This window comes from Microtus oregoni, unplaced genomic scaffold (genome assembly GCF_018167655.1).
Source record: "Microtus oregoni isolate MIOR12 unplaced genomic scaffold, Mior012 000064F_ref0000363, whole genome shotgun sequence".
NCBI classification, from domain to species: domain Eukaryota; kingdom Metazoa; phylum Chordata; class Mammalia; order Rodentia; family Cricetidae; genus Microtus; species Microtus oregoni.
This window is the reverse complement of record NW_024543874.1, coordinates 10,570,403-10,594,842: the sequence shown is the minus strand read 5'-3', so window position 1 is coordinate 10,594,842 and position 24,440 is coordinate 10,570,403. Positions and strand designations below refer to the sequence as shown.

The 24,440-nt window shown below is 45.4% G+C and overlaps 1 protein-coding gene across 2 annotated transcripts; it reads right to left on the bottom strand.

Moving 5' to 3' along the window:
* Positions 1–222: 222 nt before the first annotated feature.
* Positions 223–22,449, bottom strand: Pdia4 (protein disulfide isomerase family A member 4). Of its 2 annotated transcripts, none has more exons than XM_041640779.1 (10): positions 22,182–22,449; positions 16,344–16,515; positions 13,896–14,101; positions 10,709–10,847; positions 7,492–7,697; positions 7,218–7,376; positions 5,531–5,682; positions 3,093–3,249; positions 2,220–2,453; positions 223–983 (listed from the first exon to the last, which is right to left on the bottom strand). In XM_041640779.1, exons 1-10 carry the CDS (start codon positions 22,267–22,269, stop codon positions 568–570), a joined length of 1,929 nt encoding a protein of 642 aa, XP_041496713.1. In that variant the 5' UTR covers positions 22,270–22,449; the 3' UTR covers positions 223–567. The 2 variants fall into 2 exon arrangements, with proteins under 2 accessions (XP_041496713.1, XP_041496714.1); XM_041640780.1 differs by having other exon boundaries at positions 22,194–22,449.
* Positions 22,450–24,440: the final 1,991 nt, after the last annotated feature.

The following is a 24,440-nucleotide window of genomic DNA, read 5'->3' as shown; positions in this document are numbered from 1 at the left end:
GACTGGTCTAAGAAACCGGTAGTGGTCATACTCTGTCACTACCTGTCACCAGCATGTCTCCACCAAAGATGCTGCTTCAGCCTGGACAGGTGCTGGGATGAGGGGGGCACCCCTCAACTTGGTTCATTAACAGGAAGAAATAAAAAAACCAAACATTCTAATGATTACCTATTTTTAAGCTAAAAGTTGCTTGAACAAGAAAATAAAAGGCAAACAACACGATTTGGCAAAGACTTTTTAAACTTTAAATTAAAAAATTCTCACACAGAAGATCCAAAACTTATTTGAGGAAATACTAAAGTAAAACGTTAAAAACCAAGCAAACCAACGAAACCAAACCAATCAGACCCCAAATGACAAAAATAGATGTATCCTCCAAAAAAATCTGCTCTAGACTATCAAGTCGTTCATGGCTATTCAGTATTCAGAGCATGAGGTGGTACAACAAAGCATTAAAACAAAGAAGAAGTCAGGATACTGCCATTCCATTGCTGGCCCACTTCCTTGGTGGCCAGTGCTGTCCACTACAGTGTCTGGTCCCTCCACCTTCTGCAGACAACCAGGCCTTTAAAGTTCTTCCTTGGTCCTGCTCTTCTTTGTGGCATGTTCATCTATAAACTTGCTCAAATGCTCCAGATCTCTGTCTCCACCCTCAAACTTAATTGGGTTCTTTTTGTCCCCACTGGGGGCAAAATAGATGGTGGGGAAGCCCTCCACCTTATATCGGTCGTTGGTGATGTCATTGGCAGTAGCATCCATCTTGGCAATGACCAAGTCCTTCTGGCCCTTGTATTTCTTGCCTAGATTCGTGTAGATGGGCTCTAGCTGCTTGCAGTGCCCGCACCAGGGTGCATAAAATTCAATGAGGACATCCTTTTTGGGGTCCATCACGATGGCATCAAAGGTCTTTCCCACCACCACCTTGACTGGTCCCTTGTTGTTCTTGGGTACTGGCTGTGATTTGATGACTGGCTTCAGTTTTCCTGCCAAATACAAAAAGAGGTGTCAGTACTTAAAGGCCATAGATTCTGGTACTCTATCTGAACTAGGCACTGAGGCTATCAGAAGTTATTGCCCTACTCTCGGGGGAGGGGCACTGGCCTCTAAAGCCTTCCTCAACAATGGGCAATGCTCTGATAAAAAGAGTCTTCTACTTTCCCAGTCCCTGCAAAGTCCTGTGTAACAGGGACGCTGCCCAACGAAGAGAGTCACTTACAGCCCTGCAAGGGCAAGACCAACTTTGTGATCCAAACCGGGCGAGGGTTGTGGTATGCTACCACACGGCCAGCATTGAGAAGATCAATAAAGATTATGTTTGCTTAGGATTTCAGATCAAGTGTTCCTCATGTCTAAAAGCCTGCTTCAAAGACCTTTGAAAAGTTTTCCAAGACACACTAGCCCTTTCCCTAAAAATAAAACCAAAACCAAGCCGGGCGGTGCCACCTTTAGTCCCAGCACTCAGGAGGCAGGGACAGGTGGATCTCTGAGTTCAAGGCCAGTCTCCAGAGTGAGTTCTAGGACAGTGAGGGTTACACAGAGAAACCCTCAAAAACAGCCAACCCAAAAGCAAAGGGAAAAGGAAGCACAGGCACACATAACTATAACAACACGTAACTGTAGTACTAGCATTTGGGAGGCTGAGGCCAGCCTGAGATATGATGAGAGCCCATCTCAAAAAGCTACTTACTGAATAAGCCCTTACCTGGCTTTTGCCTTCAGAGTAAATAATGGGGAAACAAAACTAAACCCCCAAAATGCTCCAAAGTAATATTTAAGTTGTCTTGGTGCCTCAGAGCCTGGGCAGCACACCGGCCCTTCTCCGGGTAATTAAGTCAGAGAATGAGTTGCACTGGACTTAGGAGCGGGGAGAGGAGGGGAGTGGCAGAGGACCTACCGGGCCTTTTTCTGTGGGTGGTTATGGAGAGGACATTAGGCATTTTCCTCTATCACTTGCCACCCCATTCTTTACCTTCCTCTTGGGGGGCTGGGAAGGTGGGCAGGGTCCTTTGCTGCCATAGAAGCCTCAGGATTGTCCTGTCTGTCCCCCAGTGCTGGGTTACAGGCATGCATGGCCACACACACCTTTTACATTCCTCCTGCTCCCACGCAAGCACCTACTGACCCATAGCCACACTCTTGCACACTGCAAGATGCCAGACATTCCTTAGACCGCACAGGTTCTGTGTTGTGTCCAAAAGGAGATTTGGAGCCCGGCGCACCTTTTTTAAAGGCTGTGACAAACTCCCGGAGAGTGTCTGAATCAAACTCCTCCGGCTCCATGGCAAACTTCTTCCCACTCTCAGCTAGGATGGCTGCATTGATGTCCTCTCCACTCTCGCTGAGCCCCAGGTCCTTCACCTCTGTGGCATAGTCTTCCTCGTCAGCAATGGCAAAGGTGTACTCAGGGAAGTCCTTGGCCACCTCCAGGACTTTGTTACGCCAAAACTGAGTAGCTGAAATGGACAAAGGTCGTGAACCAAGTGGCTGAGCAGAGTAACTGTCCTGCCCTGGACTCTGAGATGTAAGTTCTGTTACTTACGTTCTCTGACAAGGCACAGGTTCCAGATATACCTCAGCTGGACAGAAAAGAATTCTGGTAAGGCCACACTGTGTGAGCAGGTGGTAAGGCCACACTGTGTGAGCAGGTGGAAACCCAACTAAATCCTGCAGAGCTGGAGGGACACAGCACTGCCTGGCTCGGCACCAGGGCTGCAGTATCAGCTCTAAGAAGGTACTAGGTTTGACTCTTTTTAAAATCTATTTTCTTTGTTGTTGTTTTATTTAACTTTTATTACATTTATTTTGTGGGCATGTGTGTGAATACACACACATGCATCTAGGTCTTGAGGATTGACTCAGGTCCTCAGTCTTGGTAGTGAATGTTTTTACCTGTGAGGCATCTCTCTAGGCCTAGGTTTGACTCTTAACTTCCCTTTTGCTATAACAGGAAGGAAAGGGGTATTATAAGGCTCAGAACTGAAAATCCCACGCTACAATAAAATACATCCACACCATTAACTTTAAGGGCCCTAGAACAAGAATTCTGAAAGTGTTAGCCTCCATCCCAGAAAGGCCTTCATAGGGAGTCTCACCAGTCCTGTAATCAAAGCTGAAATCCACACTGTAGTATATAACCACCAGGGGGCGCTTGGTGTACCGCTTGGCATCATTAGAGGTTTTCCGATGGCCAACCAGGGGCAAGGAGTGCTTCACCACGTATTCTTTAATGTGTGACGCCTCTGTGGAGCCCTGTTTCAAGGAGGACACAGGTAAGAGCAAGTTCAACAAAAGAGGAACTTTAGCTACTATGCCTTGAGTCACTGCCAAGCATAGATGTTTTGAAGGGTTCAGAACAGGAGGGCCAGTGAAGTTGTTCACTTACCACCATCCAGTCACACTGGAGTAACTTCCCAGAGTCACCATTGACAGACCACTTCTTTAGACTTGAACTCAAGCCAATGAAAAAGCGCTTGAGGGTCTTAAACAGCAAGTACACATGGACCAACCCGTGCAAGACTTCACATTCACTTCACAGAGCTCCACTAGAGACCTGAGATAAAACTCCAGCTTGTGGCCAGGCAAAGCTACGCAGTTGGCCACAAGTCACAACACCGTTAATCCTCAGATTTTACTAGAGCGAGCAATGCAGCCGCAAATTAGAATTTAGAGTCAGACAAAGCTACACGGTTGGTGAGCTGCTCAACCACCGAGACCATCTCTTCTCTGAGGAGTGTGTTCTGAGGGTTTAGCACAGTCATAAGAAATGGCTCAACAGAGTAGCCCTTTAACACTGGCCCCCAAGGTTTTCCGGTGAGACATCCAACAGGTTGGCATGGTACCTTTGACACGTATCAGAGTGGGGGTTATCAAGGGGACACAGAACACAGGTAGTTGTCTTGGAGACTGGAGGTCCCTAGGGGCTCATACTTAGGACTTAAGTCAAACCCTTTAAAGATACCACGTCACAACCACCAGGGGAAGGACAATCACCTGCCCTTTGCAGGAATTTGTACAAGCTTGTTAACTTGCTGGCCCAGGGTTTCTGTAGATGGGGAAGTCAGGGAGCAGTGCAGAGAGGACAAGAAGCCAAGAGGGTCAGTTCTGATGTCAACGGATGTGCTGAACGTGTTACGAAAGCAAGCTAGCTGCCCTGGAGGCTGCACTAGGCTCACCTAGGGTGCAAACTCAAGAGCAGGGCAGCAATGATGGGCTGTGGATAAGTAGACAGGGACCTTAACTTTGTACCTTTTCTGGGGTAAGGATCCCTTCAAGAACGTACTGAACTGCCTTTAGTCCCTGCACTTGGGAGGTAGAAGCAGATGGATCTATTTCCATGAATTCAAAGCCAGCCTGGTCTACACAGTGGGTCCCAGAACAGCCAGATATACATAGTGAGACCTGGTTGGGGGGCGGGGAGTGGGCTAATGTACCAAGGTGACTTTTGACAAGCCCTTGGGTGTAAACTACTATTCTTTCCTTAAGTCTCTCTCAATACCTGCACTTAAATCTATATTAAAGCCTTTCCGTGATGGGTGTAGAGGCACACACCTTTAGTTCCAGCACTCAAAGAGCAGAGGCAGGTAGATCTCAGTGAGTTTGAGGCCAGCCTGGTGGTCTACGGAACTAGTTCCAGGACAGCCAGAGCTGTTACACAGAGAAACTTGTCTCGAAAAACCAAATCAATCAAACAAATCCATCTCCTTTTAAAACAGTCTTCAACTTTGCCTCAAAGTCTCAAAAAACATCCCATGTCGATTGCTCTTCGAGCAGATGGGGGGGGGGACTTGATCGGGGGAGGGGGAGGGAAATGGGAAGCGGTTGTGGGGACGAGGCAGAAATCCTTAATAAATAAATAAATTTAAAAAAACAAACAAACAAACAAAAAAAAAACTGAATGAGTAACTCTTTCTCGGGAACACACACACCTGGGAGAGCTGTGTTTGACCAGGGTCCAGAGCCCCAGTTAAAATCCTTCTTTGGTCACATGGTCTGTGACTAAACATGAAAGCAACAAGATCCGAAGGAGTGGTGGCAAACGCTCTGAGTCTGGGCAGGAAAAGGGTCCTAAGCCTTGGATGGCAGAGGAACCAATGGTATGCAGAGCATGGGAAGAATGAAAGGGAGGAATGAGGGACAAATACGCAGAACACTGCGGTCTTTCTGGGGATGTGCCGTGGGCTGAGTCACAAAGTGCCCCATAGGACTCATATTTGAATGCTTGGTCATCAGGGAGAGGCACTACTTGAGAGGGATTAGAAGGTGTGGCCCTATTGGAGAAAGTCATTGGGGGTGGGTTTTTCCAAAGTCCATGACAGGCCCAGTCTCTCTCTCTCTCTGCCTATCAAACAGGATGTAGCTCAACTGATCCAAAACTTTCTTTTTTAAGAGTTGCGTTAGTCATGGAGTCTCTTCACAGCAATAAAACAGGGACTAAGACAGGCAGTATGCACCTGTCCGAACACCTGTGCATGTAGAGTGCCCAGGGGATGGCACAGCATAGGATGCTCCCATCCCTGAAGAGCTCACTCACCTGAACATCCATCACATTGCTCCTGGGCTCATACTTCGACTGGAATTTCTCAGGCTGCATCAACACCAACTTCCCCATGGAGACTTTCAAGAACTTAGCTATTTCAGTGCTGAAAGTGTGGTGAAATTTGTAATCTTCTCTCAAGGTGTTAGCTGACAAATTAACAAAATACATTAAATTGTTAAATAGCAGGTTTATGAGCTTCATTGGCCAGGCACGAGCCTGAGGGGTATGATTGCCACTGTAAATTCTGAGTGGACAATATCCAGCGTTTATGCATACAAAGAAGCCTATTTTTAAAACTCAGCACAGATGTAATATCTAAATCTTCTGTTAGAATTTTTCAGAAATACAAAAATCAGGATCACAGAAATTTAGAATTTTGTTAGGGCAAATGTCACCTTCCATTGATGCCAAGTAGCAAACTGGCACTCAGGATGACAGTTCCTCACAGAGGACATGCAAGGACCATATATGCCATTGACCCCACACAGAGGTTTCCAGTACTCATCCCGAGATTAGGGATTCTGCGTTTGCCCAAAGCCCTGGGTAATTTTCTTCCTAATGAGTCAAGAACAGCCAACTAGGGGCTGGAGAGATGGCTCAGTGGTTAAGAGCATTGCCTGCTCTTCCAAAGGTCCTGAGTTCAATTCCCAGCAACCACATGGTGGCTCACAACCATCTGTAATGAGGTCTGGTGCCCTCACAGAACATTGTATACATAATAAATAAATAAATATTAAAAAAAAAAAAGAACAGTCAACTAACCTATTAGGACCAAAGAAACATGACTTAAACTAAGCTCCACCCTGAAGTCTTGACAAAACACCAGACCAAGTTGGACATAATGGCACACACTTTTAATCCTGGCACCTGGGAAGCAGAGGCAGGCAAATCTCTGAGTTTGAGGTCAGCCTGGTCTACATAATGCATTTCGGGATACCCAGAGCTACACAGAGAGGTTCTGTCTCTAAAGAAACAAATAAATAAATCACCAGCCTGAATCTGAAGTATGGGCAATTGTTGAGGCAGTACAGAGAAATCAGCACGAGGGAATGGGGTATACTAGGAGCACACTTAGTAATGAAGCAGACTCTGCTTCGTGGGTGTCAAGGGTGGACTAAAAACCCACAGACATTGGGCTGATGGAGTGAGTCTAGGGCCATGGTTTTAATAACTGGCAAGAGGCCAGACTTGTTGCGGGGAGGGGGAGGGAAATGGGAGGGGGAGGCGGAAAATTTTTCAATAATAAAAAATAAATTAATTAATTAAAAAAAAAAGAGGCCGGACTTGAACCCAGGTCAGGTGTTGCTCCAAGGTCAGAGCTGTTCTTTCTCACAGAGGGACTCAGAAGAGGAGGAAGGCAAACAGGTTGAATGTGATTGTTGTGGAATGGAGGAGATGGTTCAGCTGGCCTTCTGCATTTAGCGTGTGCTTATACAATCTTTCAACTATGACAGCCATAGGGACCTGACCTACAGCCCCAGCCCAAGGCTGGAAAGCTTATTTCCCACAGGTACTACCCTGATTCTTCCACCAAACCATTTGCTACACTTACTAACCCTGTGATGCTGCAATTTGAGTCCAGGACCTCTTACCCTACCACTGTGCTAATTTTATGCAAAACAGCCTTACATCCCCAAAGCCTCAGGAGTATAGCAGGGCATGTTGTTTTGTCAGTACTTACCAGCATCCTGATACTGCAGGTAGGCTGGGTCACTGTCTCCCTGAAAGACCCCAATGATGACGACATCATCTCCATCCTTCAGGAACTCCTGGACCTGCTTCAGGGTCAGAATCTCCTTTGAGGGAGGCCCAGATTGCTCAATCATGTAGTCAACAATTCCTAGGAGCAGAGCACATGTCTGAGGAGGGGTCTTGCAGCTGACCACATCCTCTAGCTCCCAGCTGTATAAAGCAAGTTCCCATTCCACACAGTATGAAGAAGGTAGCAGCCATACCATATTTCTCTCGTGGCCCATTGTAGTCAAAAGGCCTTCCTTTCCGGAAAATTTTCAAAGTGGGGTAGCCAGAGACATCAAACCTCTTGGCCAGGTCGGTCTGTTCAGTAGCATCAACTTTGGCTAAGGGAATTGGGGGAGAGCGCTTGCTGAGCTCCTTGGCTGCCTTCTCATATTCAGGGGCAAGTTTCTTGCAGTGGCCACACCTGCCAAAAGGAAGTCAATTCCATTAGGGACTTGTCCCAGCATGATGAGATGACAGACCAATCTCGTGATCCCAAACAACTCAATCACACCCACCAACTCTTGGAATGCCTCCTAAGTAGGAGTGCATGACAGGTCCCACAGTAAGTGCCTTTTGTTTATTTGTTTTTGTCTGAGACAGGGTTTGTCTCTGTAGCCTTGGCTGTCCAGGAACTTGCTCTGTAAACCAGGCTGGGCTCCGAGATCCGCCTGCCTCTGCCTCCTGAGTGCTGGGATTAAAGTCGTGCACCACCACCACATGGGTAGCCAGGCTTTTATAACATGAGCTTCCTGTCATGGCATTCACATGCTGGAGGCCCATGCACGCGGAGACAGAAGCACAACAAACCGTGGCACAAGGTAACACAAGGGAAAAGCCAAGAAAGCCAATGTCCTTCCTAAGGAGGGAGCGGATGTTCTTGGATGGGAACTGGAGGCTGCCAATGTAAAGAACGGCTTCACTGACACCTACTGCTTTCTTGGCCTTTATCTAACATCAAGCGTAGACAAGGCAACAGGATGTGAACAAAGGTACAGAGAATTAAGAGTGACAAATTCTTAGCCTACAAACCAACCAGAGCAGGAGATAACCATGAGCCACAGACACTTGCAATTAAGATTATTATAGTTAACAGACTGGCCAAGGGCCAGAGTAGCAGTCGAGCACATGCCTAGCTGACTGGCACCCAGGGTTTAACCTTTAGTAGCGTGCATATCTCCAAACAAGATATAAATAAATAAAACAGTCTACACCGTAAGATCTGATGACTCTTATCTGCCCCAGATGTTCGTTGGTCCTCCCAGCTAACATTAACACTGGCTTGTCCAACTCCTTAGGAAACTCAATTAATTAAAGGATGTATCCTACAACATGTAAACCATCTGTAAGTAAAGGTGTATCCTACAACATATAAACCATCTGTAAGTAAAGGTGTATCCTACAACATGTAAACCATCTGTAAGTAAAGGTGTATCCTACAACATGTAAACCATCTGTAAGTAAAGGTGTATCCTACAACATGTAAACCATCTGTAAGTAAAGGTGTATCCTACAACATGTAAACCATCTGTAAGTAAAGGTGTATCCTACAACATGTAAACCATCTGTAAGTAAAGGTGTATCCTACAACATGTAAACCATCTGTAAGTAAAGGTGTATCCTACAACATGTAAACCATCTGTAAGTAAAGGACAGCTCTGCTCTGAGCTGCTATGAGCTTATGATTCAGGGTCTAATATGTATAGCTCCTGAGTGGTCATTGCGGTGGCTTGAATGAAATGAACCCCATAGTCTTGGGCAATTGAATGCTTGGTCCCTAGCTGGTGGTGCTGTTTGGGGAAGCTTAGGAGCTGTGACCTTGCTGGAGGAACTGAAGAGGGTTTTCAGAGTTAAAAAGACTCCCACCACTTTCAAGTTGCTCTCTGCTACATTCTTATGGTTCAAGATGGGGTCCTCAGCTTCCTACACTGCTGCCCTGTCTCCACTCTGCCATCATACGGCCTCTTATCTCTCTGGAACCAAAAGTCCACTTAAACCCCTTCTTCTATATGCAGTCTTTGTCACGGTGTTCCCTCACAGCAAAAGATAAACTAGTCATAAACCAGAACGAGCAAGTGACCCGCTAGTACAATGTCATGGCCCACCACGCCAGGTCCCTTCCATAGCAATAGGCACTTGCATCTCTCCCGCACTGAAGCAGGGTTACAAAGGTGACATGGGCTTATCTGCTCCCCCAATACATTAGGTCGTTTCCTTCCTTCTCCCTTTTGGTCACCCCTCTGTGTTGTCACTTCACCTGTACAACCAACAATGAAGAGATATAGGGGGTTTGCTACAGAATCCAGAACCCTTAAGTCTGGGCTCCCACAGGCACTGCCTGTAGCCAGGACACCTCTGCTGTGCATTAGCCACAGTCTCTACCCCGGATTCTAGAACCACAGCTTCTTTTTCTTGCAGACACTTTGGGGCCTTATCCATGTAGACACTTGTGGAACTCTTAGTGCCTTCCACTCACATCCAGAATTCACAGTCTCGTCTCTATTCTGGTCTGCATGGCCCATCATGTTGTCAGACTTTCCTCTGGGCCACCAGCTCACAAATAACGACATGGAGACTTGACACTAATCATGAAAGCTTGGCCTTAGCTTAGGCTTCTTTCCAACTAACTATTATAACTTAAACTGTCTCTTTTAATCCATGTTCTGCCACATGGCTTGGTTACTTCTGTTCTGTACCATAGGTCCGATTTCTTCAGAGTCTCTGACGAAATCGCACCTAGATTCCTCTTCCCAGTTTCTCTCTCTGCTCGGAAGTCCCACCTATTCTCTTCTGCCTAGCTACTGGCCACTTAGCTCTTTATATATCAGAAGGCACCTTAGGCAGACACACAAAATCTTTACAGTGTAAACAAACATTCTGCAACACCATCCTGAAAAATGCTAAGCCTGTTCAAATATCAGAACTCCTGGCTGAGATAGGAAGAATTCACCAAGATAAATGGGGCTACAGGCCATTTGTTGGGGGGCTCAGGAGCCCCCAGGGTTACACTCATCTCCTAAGCCTTTCCTCAGCCAGGTGTGGTAACATACGCCTGAGTTCCAGAACTCAGGGGTTCGAGGCAGGAGAATTGCTCCAAGTTGGGAGGCCAGCCGGGGCTACTTAGCAAACCAAAAAGCAGGCTTGAAAACTGGCTCAGTTGGTAAAAGCACCTGTCACATGAGGCTGACAACGTGAGCTCAGTTTCCAGAACAAAGGTGGAGGGAGAACACTCACTCTTCCCACAAAGCTGTCTTCTTCCTGCCACACCTGCTGTGACGCATGCACCTGCGTGTGCACACACACACCCACCCCATCACTTCCCCTACAACCATCACATTTCCAGACTGCTGGTTGTGCTCTGCAACTTTCCCCCAGTGCTTAGCAGGGCGATGAACACTCACTATCTTAACATCACAAACCTGACTGCCAACGTACCATGGGGCATAGAACTCCACCAGAATGATGTCTGCATTATTCACAACATCGTCAAAGTTATCTTTAGTCAAGGAAAGCGTGACTTCGGGTGGAGGTGTCCAGTCGGGCTGGGAAACTTCTCTGACTTTGGCAACAATTTCTAAAAAATTAAACAGCAGAAACAAATGAGACTGAATGCGTTGCCACCCAAGCTAGCCGGTACTTTACCTCACCCACAAGCTGGGAGAGGGTGAGAAAGTGCCAGAATTCACAAAGATAGAAGATGTGTGACTTGCTAAACTGATCTTTAATCAGAGCCTTCTCAGAATTTGGGAAGACAGTCAAGTCAGAAGGTCTTGTTTCCAATATACCATTTCCGCTGTCATTGGTGACTGTAGCCTTCTCTTGGTGGTATGCAATCTACTTCAGTGAGTGATTTCCTATTTCCAGACTGAACCAACTACAGGAAAACTCCAGCTGGGTCTGTTAAGAAGAATGTGGTGGTCTGAAGGAGAATAGCCCCAGTAGGATCCTCTGTTTCAATGCTTGGTCTCTAATTAGTGGAACTGTTTGAGAAAGATTTGGAGGTGTGGCCTTATTGGAGGAGCTGTCACTGGGGGTGGGCTCTGCGGTTCCAAAGGCCCATCCATGTTCTGTCTCACTCTCTGCCTATGGATCAGGGTATAGCTCTCGGCAATTGCTCCAGTGCCTGCCTGCATGCATGCAACCATGCTCCCAAATGGACTAAGCCTCTGAAACCACAAGTGAGTCTCCAGTTAAATGCTTTCTTTCCTAAGAGTTGGCTTGGTCACAGTTTCTCTTCACAGCAATACAACAGTGACTAAGACTAATCAATCTTGCAACATTCCTGCAACACATATAAACTATGTATGTGTTCAACCATGTATATAGCACAAGCATCACAGGCATCATGAAACATGGGCAAAAAAAAAAAATCTAGAAAAATTCAAAAGAAAAGCAGAAGCTCCTACCGCTCAGGCGGCAGCAGAATCACATGGACAGTAATTACAGATGCATGCCTAGGGGTTGGTGAGATGGCTTAGCAGGCTGAGGCACTTGCCACCAAGCCTGAAGACCTGAGATCAATCCTCAGGACCCAAATGGCAGGAGAGAATCAACCTCTACAAGCTGTCCTCAGTATCCATATGTATACTGAGGCATGCCCATAGTCATCACACATGCAGATAAATAAATGCAATAAAAATTTTAGTTAAAATATAGGTAAGATAAATATCTATTTGTAAGTTCATTTCTCAAAATTAAAGTCAATAGCCGAAGTGGAAATCCTTAAAGAGGCCAGATAGATAAGTGGTACACACCTTTAATCCCAGCATTCAGGAAGCAGAAGCAGGTGGATCTCTATGAGTTTAAGGCCAACCTGATCTACAGAGCTTCAGGACAGGCAGAACTACATAGTGAGATCCTGTCTCAAAAAAACCAAAATAAATAAATGAAAAGGTCAAAGCCGAGGAGGTAGACCAAGTGGTAAAATGTTTATCATGTAAGTTACTCTGGGTTTGATTCCCAGCACAAGAAAAAAATTCAAATATAAATATAAATAAATAAATAAATAAGTGATTCTTAGGACCAAGAGCTGTAAACTGCCCTCTTTACTAGAGATAGCACCAAGTGCCAAGGAGACCACTGCTGCCAAAGGGCGGTCTTCAAGCTGAAGGTGACCATAGGTTAATACATAAACTGCCTGTTCCTGCCCACACCCAGAGCCTTGAGCCAGTTTACCAGGGAACACTCAAATATTAAAATTTACTCATGGCCACTGGGATGAGGAGTCCAGTCCAACACATGCAGCTCTAAAGGCTCCAAAACGAGCCAGAAAGTTCCGGCTCAGAGCTGGGTGCAGCAGCTTCCCACAAAGAGGTGCCTCTTTATCTCTTTTTCCTTTTTTTCACTTACGGGTGTATGGTCAATTGAGTATGGGTGCATATGCACACCAAAGACTTAAGCTGAAGCTGCCTGCCTTCCTCAATCGCTTTCCACTTCAAGTATTAAGGCAGGCAAGGTTTCTTACTGAACCCAAGCTCAATAATTCTGGGTAGTCTAGCTAGGCGGCGGGGGTTGGGGGGGGGGGTGGTAGGGGGTGTTCTTACCTCCCAAATACTAGGATTTCAAGTGGCTGTCACTTATCTGCTTTTATTTGAGTTCTGGGGATCCAAACTCCAGTCCTGCAAGTACTTTATCCACTGAGCCATCTCCCCAGCCTCCCTACTGTTGAACAAACACACTGTCTTCAACTTGTTTGGGGGCTAAATTCCTATGTACTAGTATGACTAAGATGTATTTGATAAGTAAAAATAGAGCTATAGAATGGTGTATAAGATACCCTAACAGTTGTGTAAAAATGAGAAAAAATTATTCTTATAAACACACAAACACACTTGCTTTTCGGGGGGAGGGGGATAATATTGCAGGCTACAGAAGAAATTTACTAAACCAAACCTTTTCTTTTTTTTATTATTATTATTTATTTATTATATATACACTTTCCAGGATACAGTGCCAGATCTCATTACAGATGGTTGTGAGCCACCATGTGGTTGCTGGGAATTGAACTCAGGACCTCTGGAAGAGCAGCCAGTGCTCTTAACCTCTGAGCCATCTCTCCAGCCCCCAAACCTTTTCTTTGAAGGAAGTTCAATCACCCAGGATCAGGGTGTAAAGACTTTACTTTAATCAAACACTTCACACCATAAGGCTAATAAACATTACCTAATCATAAGACAAACACACCGCCATCAGTGGAACAACCATGTTTCTGTAGCAGAAATGAAGCTAAGCATGGCGGCTTATACTTGCAATGCAAGTGTTCCAAAGACTCAGGCAGGAGGATTGCCACAAGCTGAAGACTGCCAGCTTGAATTAAAGAGATCTTGTCTCAAAACAAACATGGAAGGGGTTATGTGCTTACTTCGTGGCTATAAAGATCTAGACCCTAATTAATATTCTCTCTAGTACCCTATGTTGGGAATGAGAAACTCGGCAGCATCTGATGTACGTATTTAATGGATGAATGGGGACATGCATGTCCTTGGCTAACGGCAATTATGCATGTGTGTGTGTGAATGCACTGTGTCTTCTTTAAGTGTGTGTATGGGTGTGTGGAGTCCAGGTCACTTTGACTGGTACTCTTTAGGTACCATTCCCCAGCAGCCCATGTTCTGGTGCTCACCTTCCTGGGTCCTGGAGCCCTCATAGTCAACAGCCTGTCCCTTCTTCAGGATCTTGATGGTGGGATAACCACTCACATCAAATCTGCTTGCCAACATGGATGCTGAGGTTGCATCAATCTTAGCAACAGCAATGGGAGGATCATTATCCTTCAGGGTGCTGGCGATTTTCTCATACTCTGGAGCAAACTGTTTGCAATGTCCACACCTAAGAAATTTAAGGAAGAAGAAAAAGAATTACCCGTATCCACAGAGATGGAAATCCAACAAGACATTTTTTAAAAGGCAGCTTTATAAAAAGACTTGTAGTTGAGACATACCGTACACACAACAAATAAGGAAGGCCACAGGAGCTGAATTCTAGCTTTAGCCTTGGGCAAATACTTCCAACCCTAAACCTACATGATCGCTCCCCTTTACACGTGACCCTCAAGTCCAAAAGAGCCATATTCACAGAACGGATCAAAATTAAATGAGAACTGTAGATGTAGCTCAAGTGGTAGGCGCTTGCCTTGTGTACAAGGCCCTACATTTGCTCTCCAGCACAGCAAAAAAAACTTTAGGCTTTGTGATGATTTTGACTTTCTTATCATTATTCCCCAACAAGAGCAGTATAACTATTTGAGTAACAAGTTGAGCTAAATAACAATCCAGAAATGATTTAAAGAATATGAGAAGGTGTATACAAGTTATATGTGATATCATGGCATTTTATGAAATGGATTTAAGCACTTCTGTAATCTGTTGCTTGCAGGGACAGGGGAAGCTGGATCAATATGCATATCTGCCTCACAGTTTGGCCCAGGGACTTTCTTCATAGGGTCTCTGAGGTTAAGTTCCTCACATAGGAAGTCTTTTACACTCAGAATACACAGTGGAATTTTCCAGATGCTTCCTAACTTACAAGAACGTCAGTAGTGTGCTAATATGCAAAAGGTCACTGGGCAGGAGTGATGGTTCAGTGGTAGAGCACTAGTTGCTCTTCCAGAGGTCCTGAGTTCAATTCCCAGACCCACAAGTGTCTGTCACTGTAGCCCTGTGAGATCTGTTGCCCTCTTCTGGTATGCAGAGGTACATGCAGATACATAAAATAAATCTTAAATCATTTTTTTAATGAACTACTAGGTTGGAAGAACAGCTCAGTGGTAAAGCACCTGCCCAACATGTTCAAGGCCTTGAGTTAAATTCCCAGAACCACCAAAAGAAAGTTGCTAAAAATGAACTAATAAGCATCTTTTTTTTGCAGGGTGGCCAAGATGGCTCAGTGAGTAAAAGGACTTGTTGTGCAACCCTAATGATCTGAGTCAAATTCTCAAGTGAAAACAGGTGAAAACTGACCCCCAAAAGTTGTACTAACTGCTACATACACACTTTATGGCACATGCACACTACACTCTCATGCATTTTGTAATAATAAATATGATAAAATATTTTAAGTTTTTGTTTTAATTCAAGGTTTACTTATTTTTATTTGCATTGATGTTTAGCCTGCATCTATGCCTGTGTGAGGGTGCCAGATCCCCTGGAACTGGAGTTACAGACAGCTGTGAGCTCCAAGTGGATGCTGGGAATTGAACCCAGGTTCCAGTGCTCTTAATTGGTGAACCCCCTTGTTTTAATTTCTAATACATAAAATGATAAACATGACCCACACAAAAAGCTCTTTGGAGTCCTCAATCAAGACTATTAAGAGCTCTTGCAATAAAAAAAAAGCACAAAAGTAACTTATCCATAAAACAAAAATACAACTTCAGAACTGCTAAAAGGAGCAGGCTTTTACCTCGCTTACTAGAAAAGTGATGTGAGAACATCTTACACCTCAGAAGGAAGAAAACAGAACGGGCTCTGAGATGCAAAGCAGAGAGGGGAGGGAATATAGGTTTCCACACTCTAAAACATGAGGGTAAAACAGGAAAAGAATCTGTATTTGTTTTCCCAAAGTTCTGTACAAAAGAACAATAAAATAAAATAAATAAAATAAATAAATAAAATAAAAACAATAAATAACCCCATGGTCAACAGCTTGCATCCGGGGCTGCCTTTGCCAGCCTGTTTAGAAACTAAGACTACCAGTCTACGGTGTGGGCTCGCTAGCAGCTACCCCATGCCAACTGGAGGACTGAGCCTCTAGTTCCCAACACTCTGATCAACAGCTGGAGTTGTGGAGCTGGTGGGATGGCACAGCAGGTGGTCATCTGCGACCAAGACTGATGATCCGAGTTCTAGCCCCAGACCTGCACTGGTAAGGGAAATGACTCCTGTCCTTCCATCTGCAAGCATGCCTGGCACACATCCAAAATAAAATAATCAAAAATATAATAAAACTGTCTCAAAAACAAACAGAAACATAATAATAAAGTATTAGAAAAAGGAAAGAGGTGGGGCTCTTGCAGTCAGACCCTGGATGTGGGAGGCTGTGCAGCTGTAAGAGCTAACGTGCTGGTGCTTACCATGGTGCATAGAACTCCAGTAGCACTGTATCTTTGTCAGCCACAAAGTTATCAAAATTTGCATCATTTAAGACCAAAACACCATTTTCTTCCTTAACTTCCAAGTCATCTTCCTCCTCTTCATCTTCCTCCTCCTCTTCATCCTCAATGGCATTTTCTGTATCTGAAGCATCTGACCAGAGAAGACCCATGCTAGTTAGGAAACTCATGACTCCTTTGCAGCTTTGCCAGAAGCGCGAACTCTCCAAGCAAGTCATGGGGGCTGCATATCCTCACCCAAGAAAATCTGTTCCACACCTGCTTATTTATGGCTGTTACAGGTTCCATGCAGGGTGCCCCAGGACATAGATGTAGGATCGGCATGCCATGGGCTCAAAGTCTACTGAACCGCTGATTTCCAGGACCGCAATAAACTTTCCCAGTGCCATTTACCTGCCTGTTCCCGTCACCATGCAGACACCCAGGATTCACTCTATGGTGTGTACCTAAGTTCCACTTCTGAAAAAGCTGTGTCATTTTACCTTGTATTCTTTAAAAACAGCCTGAAAGTCTGATCCTTCAAGAGAAGGCCAAAGAGAAAGACAGACATATCATGTTTTTCTTAGAAAACCAGCTCTGAGTAATAGAGAGGAAGAGACACTGAGACAATGACAACTTTACAGACTTATGGAAGCAATGTCCATTAAACAGACACCAAAAAGGACTTGTTCCTGTAGACCAGGCTGACCTCAAACTCCAAGATCCACCTGCCTCTGCCTCCCAAGTGCTGGGATGAAAGGTGTGCATCACCACCACCACCAGGCTGTGCTGTTAACTTTTAAGTTGTTGTTCTTTCCAAACTGCAGATACAAGAAAGCATGGAACACCGGTTGATATTAACTAGTTTCCACACTGACTGTAATGGCAGGAAACAGATCTACGTGCGGCAAGTACGATTCCTTTCACCCTCAAGTGTGATGCATCAAAGGCCAATTATTTCTTCAGAAGTTCAAAAACACTGCTAGTTACTGTTTGGGACCGTGAGTGCACTCAAGGCCTGAGACTTCTGGAATGTACTAACTCGTCCAATGTTGGCTCTATAATGGTGGGTACAAGAAGACCCTGTGTCACACCCACATACCAGAACACAGCTCTTCCACAACTCTGAAGCTCTGGGGTTATGGAGTCAGCTTTGATCACTATCAATGAAATTTACCAACCTATAAAATAATTACAAACTCTCTCCCTCCATTTCATCTCTATCAGTCACACTTTAATCACTTGTCCCCAACTCCACACCACCTTTCCTGCCTTATACGCCCTTTTCTGCAATTTAGGCCTGCATTCTTCCTTGGTCAGAGGTAAGAGAAGTAGCTCTAAAGCCTATTTTCAGAGTGGAAACCAAGCTGGCTTATGCTTCTCCTGCCCATTGCGTCCTCCTTCTGGGCATCATCAAACCAGGTATTAAAGACAGGGAAGAATCAAGGGGGACAGGCTCTCAGGTATGCAGGAAGAGCAGAGTAGAGAGGATATGGGTCCCTGACTTAGTCTGACATTTGACAGCGCTAAAGTAACTGCTCACTGCATGGCTGCACGGTACATGTTTTTTAGACAACTCCCTCAACAAGTTTTGTTTCCCTACTTACATCTTTCCAGAATGCTAAGGGCTGGGGAGAGGGGGAGCACATACATGTCAAACAAATACAACAATCCTCTGCTCTACGATAGTCAGAAAATACTGCCTGGTCTACCAAAATGTTTGTCTGAAAGACTAAGGATTAAGCCATAAACCACACCTCACTGATATTAATGAAAGCCACGCAGTAACTAAGCCCTGCTGCTCCAGAAGGGCTGGCGATCTGAGCTCATTCCCTTACACTCACATCATGCTGAATCCACCTCCAACTGTGAATACAATCCATACCATATGTACTGGTGTTCCTGAATCACAGCGACCAATCCTTTGGGACCCTCGATATTTACCACTAAGTCCACCAAGCTCAATGTTGCTGATACTTCGAGAGCTCTGCCTACTAGAACCTAACAGGGAAAGCAGTTACTGGCCAATGCTAGGACTTCACATATGCTACAAATGGCCCACTAGTCACAGCGGCAAACTGAATACTTCCCACTCCCTAAATGATCTGCTGGAATCAAGGATGCATTGCAGCTTCTCTGTCTTAGTAGGATGCCTGGTGGGCACCTCATCTGTGCATTCAGGAGGCTGGAGAAGTGAAGTAGGGCTGTGGTTAAGCATATTCATTCTAGCTGCAGGCTGCTTGTTCTAGTCTGGGACTAGAAAGAAAGCCTTAGGGAATTTAGTCCACTGTTCAAGCTAGGAGAGGAAGGGGATCGTGACAGTCCACCGCCAGCTACGGGAAGACTTATGTGCACAGTGAAAATACCCAGTCATGGTAGAGGGGTCTGTGGCGGCAGCGGTGCACACCTCTAACCCCAGTACTTAGCAGGCAGAGGCAGGCTGATCTCTGAGTGTGAGGCCAGTCTGGCCTACTGAGAGAGTTCCAGGAGTTACATAGAAAAACCCGTCTCAAAGAGCCAAAATAAATAAATAAATGTGTTAAAAAGAAAAAAATACTTAAACACAGTTGCATGCTTGTTACCTCAGATTAATTTTCTAAAAGTAGGACCTAGCACTTATTTTTATTTTTAAAGATTTAATTTTAAAATTATGCATATGTATGTGCATATGAGTACAGGTAACCAGAGGCTCTGTCCTGTAGCAGGAGTTACTAGTGTTTGTGAGCTACTTAATGTTGGCTGATGGGAATCAAACCCGGTCCTTTGGAGAAGCAGAACACACTCTTAATCGCTGAACCGTTGCTCCAGCCTTCAGAGTGGATTAAAAAAAGAAGAAGAAAAGAGAAGAAGAAAAAGTAGTACGAAGCCTTCTTTTTCTGAGACAGACTTTCTATGTGGCCCAAGCTGCCTTAACCCCAAGGGACTTTTGCCTATGCTCAGCACAAAGTGGGTCCTCATCTCCTGATTAAACATGCCAGAGGGCTGGTGGTTAGAAGCACCGGGTACTCTTCTGGAACGCCTAGGATTCAATTCCCAGCAGCTCCAGTTCCAGGGATCCAGCTCCCTCTTCTGGTCTCTGCAGGCACTGTATACACATGGTGCACAAAGACACTGATAGGCAAACACCCAAACACATAAAATTTAAAAGATGAGTAGCCAGGTAGTGGTGGTGCACACCTTTAATCCAAACACTCAGGAGGAAAAGGCAGGTGGATCTCTGTGAGTCTGAGGCCAGCCTGCTCTAAAAGTGAGGTCTAGAACATCCAGAGCTGCGACACAGAGAAACTCAGTCTGGGATGGGGGTGGGGCAGCAAGCAAGCAAACAAATAAATAAATAAATGATCTTGAGAGATGGACAAACAGTTTAGTGTTCAAAAGCACCCCATGTTCCCAACCCCACTCCAATTCAGAAGACTGAAGGGTTGATTACTCTGCAATTTGAGAAGAGAGCTAGCTCCATTAGTCCTTTGTTGTTTTGCTGGGATAGAGATCAAACTGGGGCCTTGCACATTTGAAGTTGGTGCTATACCACTCAATCACACCTTCAGCCAATAGCTTTTTAAATCCTGTCTACCAGAAAGCAACACATTCCTACAAGCTAACCACCCCACATCTTACTGTATAGATTACTTTTTCTTCCCTTAGAGAATCTCATGTATCTCAGGCTCTCTTTGAACTCCATCTGCAACAGAAGATGGCCTTGAACTGTTCTGTCCCCGACTCTGGGATGCTGAGATTACAAGCAAACACCACCAAGCTTAGCTTAAGAGGTACTATTCATGTAGGACACTCTCTACTCAAGCACTCTACGAACTCAGCCACACCCCCAGATTGGATTTCCCTTTTAAAGTCTGACATTCTATCCTAGATGATATATACAAAACTTCCCAGTGCCTTCTGAAAGGATGCAGTCTTTTTAGGCATGAAGCAAACCCCACATCCCCTTTCACATTACCTGGCCACTCCTCAAAGGTAGGGAATCAGAACTGTAGCTCCTGCCTACTACAGCAGAACAAACTGCTGATAACACTGCATCCCTGACCAGGCCAGGCCCTGGAGTTACTTACTGTAAGGGTGCCCCCACTTCTTTAGTGGACCACACAGCCCCACCTTGCCAAGGGGGAGCTACGATCAGCTGGACAAACAATCTTTAGGCCAACATCAAACGGTAAACAGTGAATAAGGACAAGAAAGGTAACTGGTAATCAATCATTACAGAGGATACTGAGTATGGACCAAGCTCCAGTGAGTGAGACTGAACGCTCTCTCTCCCTTTGCAGTGCTGGGGATGGAATCCAAGACCTTGTACACGTTAGGTAAGTGACATATTGCTGAACCACATTGCCAGCCCTACCAAATCTAACGATCTAGCCCAGGAGGACTGTCCTTGGTGCAGACACCCCAGGGATTCCTGGGTTCACCCAGAGCAAACTGTTTCCCAAAGACTGCACTGGTGACCCAAAAGATAGGACACTGGCTAGTCTAAACAGCCTTTGAAATCCACCCACCCAGACCTCTCAAGATTTAACAATATATGGCATTTTAACCCCAGCACTTGGAGGCAGAGGCAGACAGATCTCCTGAGCTCAAGGCCAGTTCCAAACTATGAGACCCTGTTGCAAACAAACAAAAATCACCCTAAAACAAACCACTGTCTCAAAAATCAAGTGCTTTTTTCAGTTATGTTCTAAAGTTATCCAGCAAATCACACTGATCCTCAAACTTTCATGTGCGCTCCCCACCCAAGTCTTTTCTACCATGAAAAGTGAAAAATCGGTTTAAAATGCAGAGTCTGCCCTCTTCCTGTTAGGCCACATTTTGGGTCTCTATAAAAAAGGAGCACTCGGCTGATTTGGATAAACTACCAAGATATACTTGTAAGCAGGTCGGATATTTGGCTTCCCCCAAAGCAGTCTTTGCACTTCTACTCTTTGTTGCCTGAGCAAAAACTCATGAATCAATGATCAACACGGATCTTACCCAACCTAAGAGTATAAAGTTCACATTTAACCCCCCACACACACACTAATCTCAGAAAATGGGGTTTGTTTATACTAGAATAAACCCAACAGGTAACAAGCTAGTAGTTAGAAGGGTAAGGGAAGGGTGTCGATCAAATCTGTTCTCTGGGAACAGCGATTTTAACTAGTACTTCCTAATTTCAAAGTTCTCGTGTTTTCGGCTAGATGATTTCGAAGAAAAGGTGGGGGCATAACGTCTATGAGTTACATACACTGTTCCTACTAGAGTACATGTATCATCTATCAGACTCGACTCTCAAAACCCAGTACAACTGCCGGCAAATGGGCGCTGAATAAAATGAAGACGGAATGGTAGCTCCCGTTTCCATGAAAGACGAAAACAAAGCCTGCGTTATTTCCAAATCCCACTTTTTGAAGTAGATGCCCGATATCCGCGACTGCTTCTTACAGGTCCTACTAGCGGCTTCCCCGCCTCCGACCCGTTTTTAAAACCGGTTTTTGAAACAACGTCTGGCCTTCCCTCCACGGAAGTTACTCTCTAGGAAATTTTACTCACCAGGGCAGAGGGGCAAATCTCAGCAGTGAGGGTGAAGAGGCCAGTTGCAAATCAGGCACTCAGCACATCCCACCACGTCTGAGTCCGTCTGAGTCTCGAGTAGGAATTCATGAGGCCCAAGCTCCTTGACTGAGTACCGCACTGAAACTCCAGCAAGTTCGCTGCGCCGGAGCCACTAATTTCTCAGGGGTGTGTGTGAGTGAAACACCCTGTCAGGCCCCTGCAAGGTTTGCAACCCACGCTACGTGCTCCCAGACAGCTCCGGCCCGCCCACCCGCTCACCTTCCTGCGCATCTTCAGCGCTCGCCGCAGCCAGCAGCTGTGTCAACGCCAAGAGCAGGACCAGCAGCCAGGCTTTCTGGAGCTTCATGGTGGGGTGCGGAGGGAGGCCTGCAGGCACCGGCCACCGCTGAGCTCTCACCGACCTCCCGAGCGACGCGGGAGCGCAGCAAAACCTCCAGGAAGTTCTGCCCGGCGATTGGCTAGGGGCGAGGAAGCCACGGGCGGGCCAATCCCCGCGCGAATCGGGACGAGAGCCGTGGCGCCCCGCCCACGCCGACACCTCCCAGTTGCCGAAGCCTGTGAGTCGGCGCGCCAGCTGCCCCGCGTTTAAAACTCCGAGCCCTAGCATGAGGTGCCCCCTTCTGATTGGCTGCGCCGCGACCACCAATCACCGGCTGCCACTCGGTTTGCCTGGAGCGTACAGGCCTAGAAAGAGTGCGGGGGAGAACAAAGGCGGCTGGCCCGGCCCATGGGGGCGGGGCCTGGGCACTCCTAGGGGAGGGATTGGCTGAAGGCCCTTTGGCCACGCTAGGCAGGAAGAACACGTGTCACACAGAGGAGTGGGGGGGCTAGGACTTTCTAGGGTCCCGCCCGCCCTTGTCCGGGAAGACTGGAAAGCTACTCTTTTGAAAAAAAAAAAAGAGAGAGAGAGATCGGGGATCTTGCCTCTGCTCCCATGTTCTTTGGCTTCTTGGTTTTTCTGTTTGGGCATATAAAAGCTTGAGTTTCTTTTCTGGATGTTAGGTTTGGAGGGAAGGAGTACAGAGCTGAAAGTGGTGACCCACGCCTGTGGAGACAGAGACTCATGATTTCTAGTGAGATCTTTTCTCAAAAAAAAAAAAAAAAAAGAAAAAAAAAAAAAGAAAAGGGGCTGGAGAGATGGCCCAGCGGTTAAGAGCACTGACTGCTCTTCCAGAGGACCCGGGTTCGATTCCCAGCCCCACATGGCAGCTCACAACTGTCTGAAAATGCAGTTCCATGAGATCTGACACCTTCACACCAACAAACATAATAAAGTTAAGTAAATAAATAAAAAAAAAGGGTGTTGGTACTCGACGCCTTTAATCTCAGCACTCGGGAAGCAGAGGCAGGCGGATCTCTGTGAGTTCGAGGCCAGCATGGTCTACAAGAGCTAGTTCCAGGACAGGCACCAAAGCTACAGAGAATCCCTGTCTCGAAAAACCAAAAAAAAAAAAAAAAAAAGAAAAAGAAAAAGAAAAAAAGAAAAGAAAAGAAAGCAAAACTAGGACTCCATGACTTAGTCTAGGATTTTTTTTTAATTTTTTTTAATTTTTTTTTTTTAAGAATTAGATAACCAACCTAGTGGGTTAGATCTAGCGATAACAGTGACTGTTTTGGACAGGAAACTAGGTTTGCATACCAGTAAAGATGCCTGTGCTGGTATTAGGGTTAACACCTGTGGATTAATAGATCCGAAGAGATATAGACGACCTGAGACTAAATAAATAAAACACCGAGTCTAGCAGTATTTTCTTACATATACAAGAGGAGAAAGTGATATATATATGACTACTCCCCTGGGCCGTCATTTTAACACTATTAGGCTAGGTTCCTAGGACAATTTGAATGTGTGTTTTCCTTTGCTCCTGAAGAGTTCTCTCTAGAGAAGTGGCCCTTTGGGAAAAAGTCCTTACCATTTAGATTGTCTATCTACAGATGATTCAGTGACAATTCTGGCATACATGTCCACAATCAGAAGTTCAGATTTTATGTTTTGAAAATTGAGACCAGACAGGCACAGAGCCTACGTGCTCTGGCTCATAAGGTTTATGATCAGTCCTATTACAAAACGAAATGACAACAGTTTCTTGTATTTCTGAAGAACTCAACCATGGCTCCAGTTTTGTTTTGTTTGTTTGTTTGTTTTAATTCTGATGTAATTCTTTTCAGTAGAAAGAGAAATAAATGAAGCTGGGGTGGTGGTGACACACGCCTTTAATCCCATAATTCCAGCACTCAGTAGGCAGAGGCAAGTGGATCTCTGTGAGTTCGATGCCAGCCTGGTCTATAAGAGCTAGTTCAAGGAAAGGCTCTAAAACTACAATGAAACCCAGTCTCGAAAATAAAAAAAAAAAGGAAGAGAAATAAATGAAGCCTGAAGAAATTGATTTAGCCCAGGAATTCAAGACCAAACTGGGCAAGATTAAGTAATGCCTTGTCTCAAAACAAAACAAAAAACAGATATACATACAACCCAACACAAAAAAATCTAAACTTCATTTTTTTAAGATTTCATTT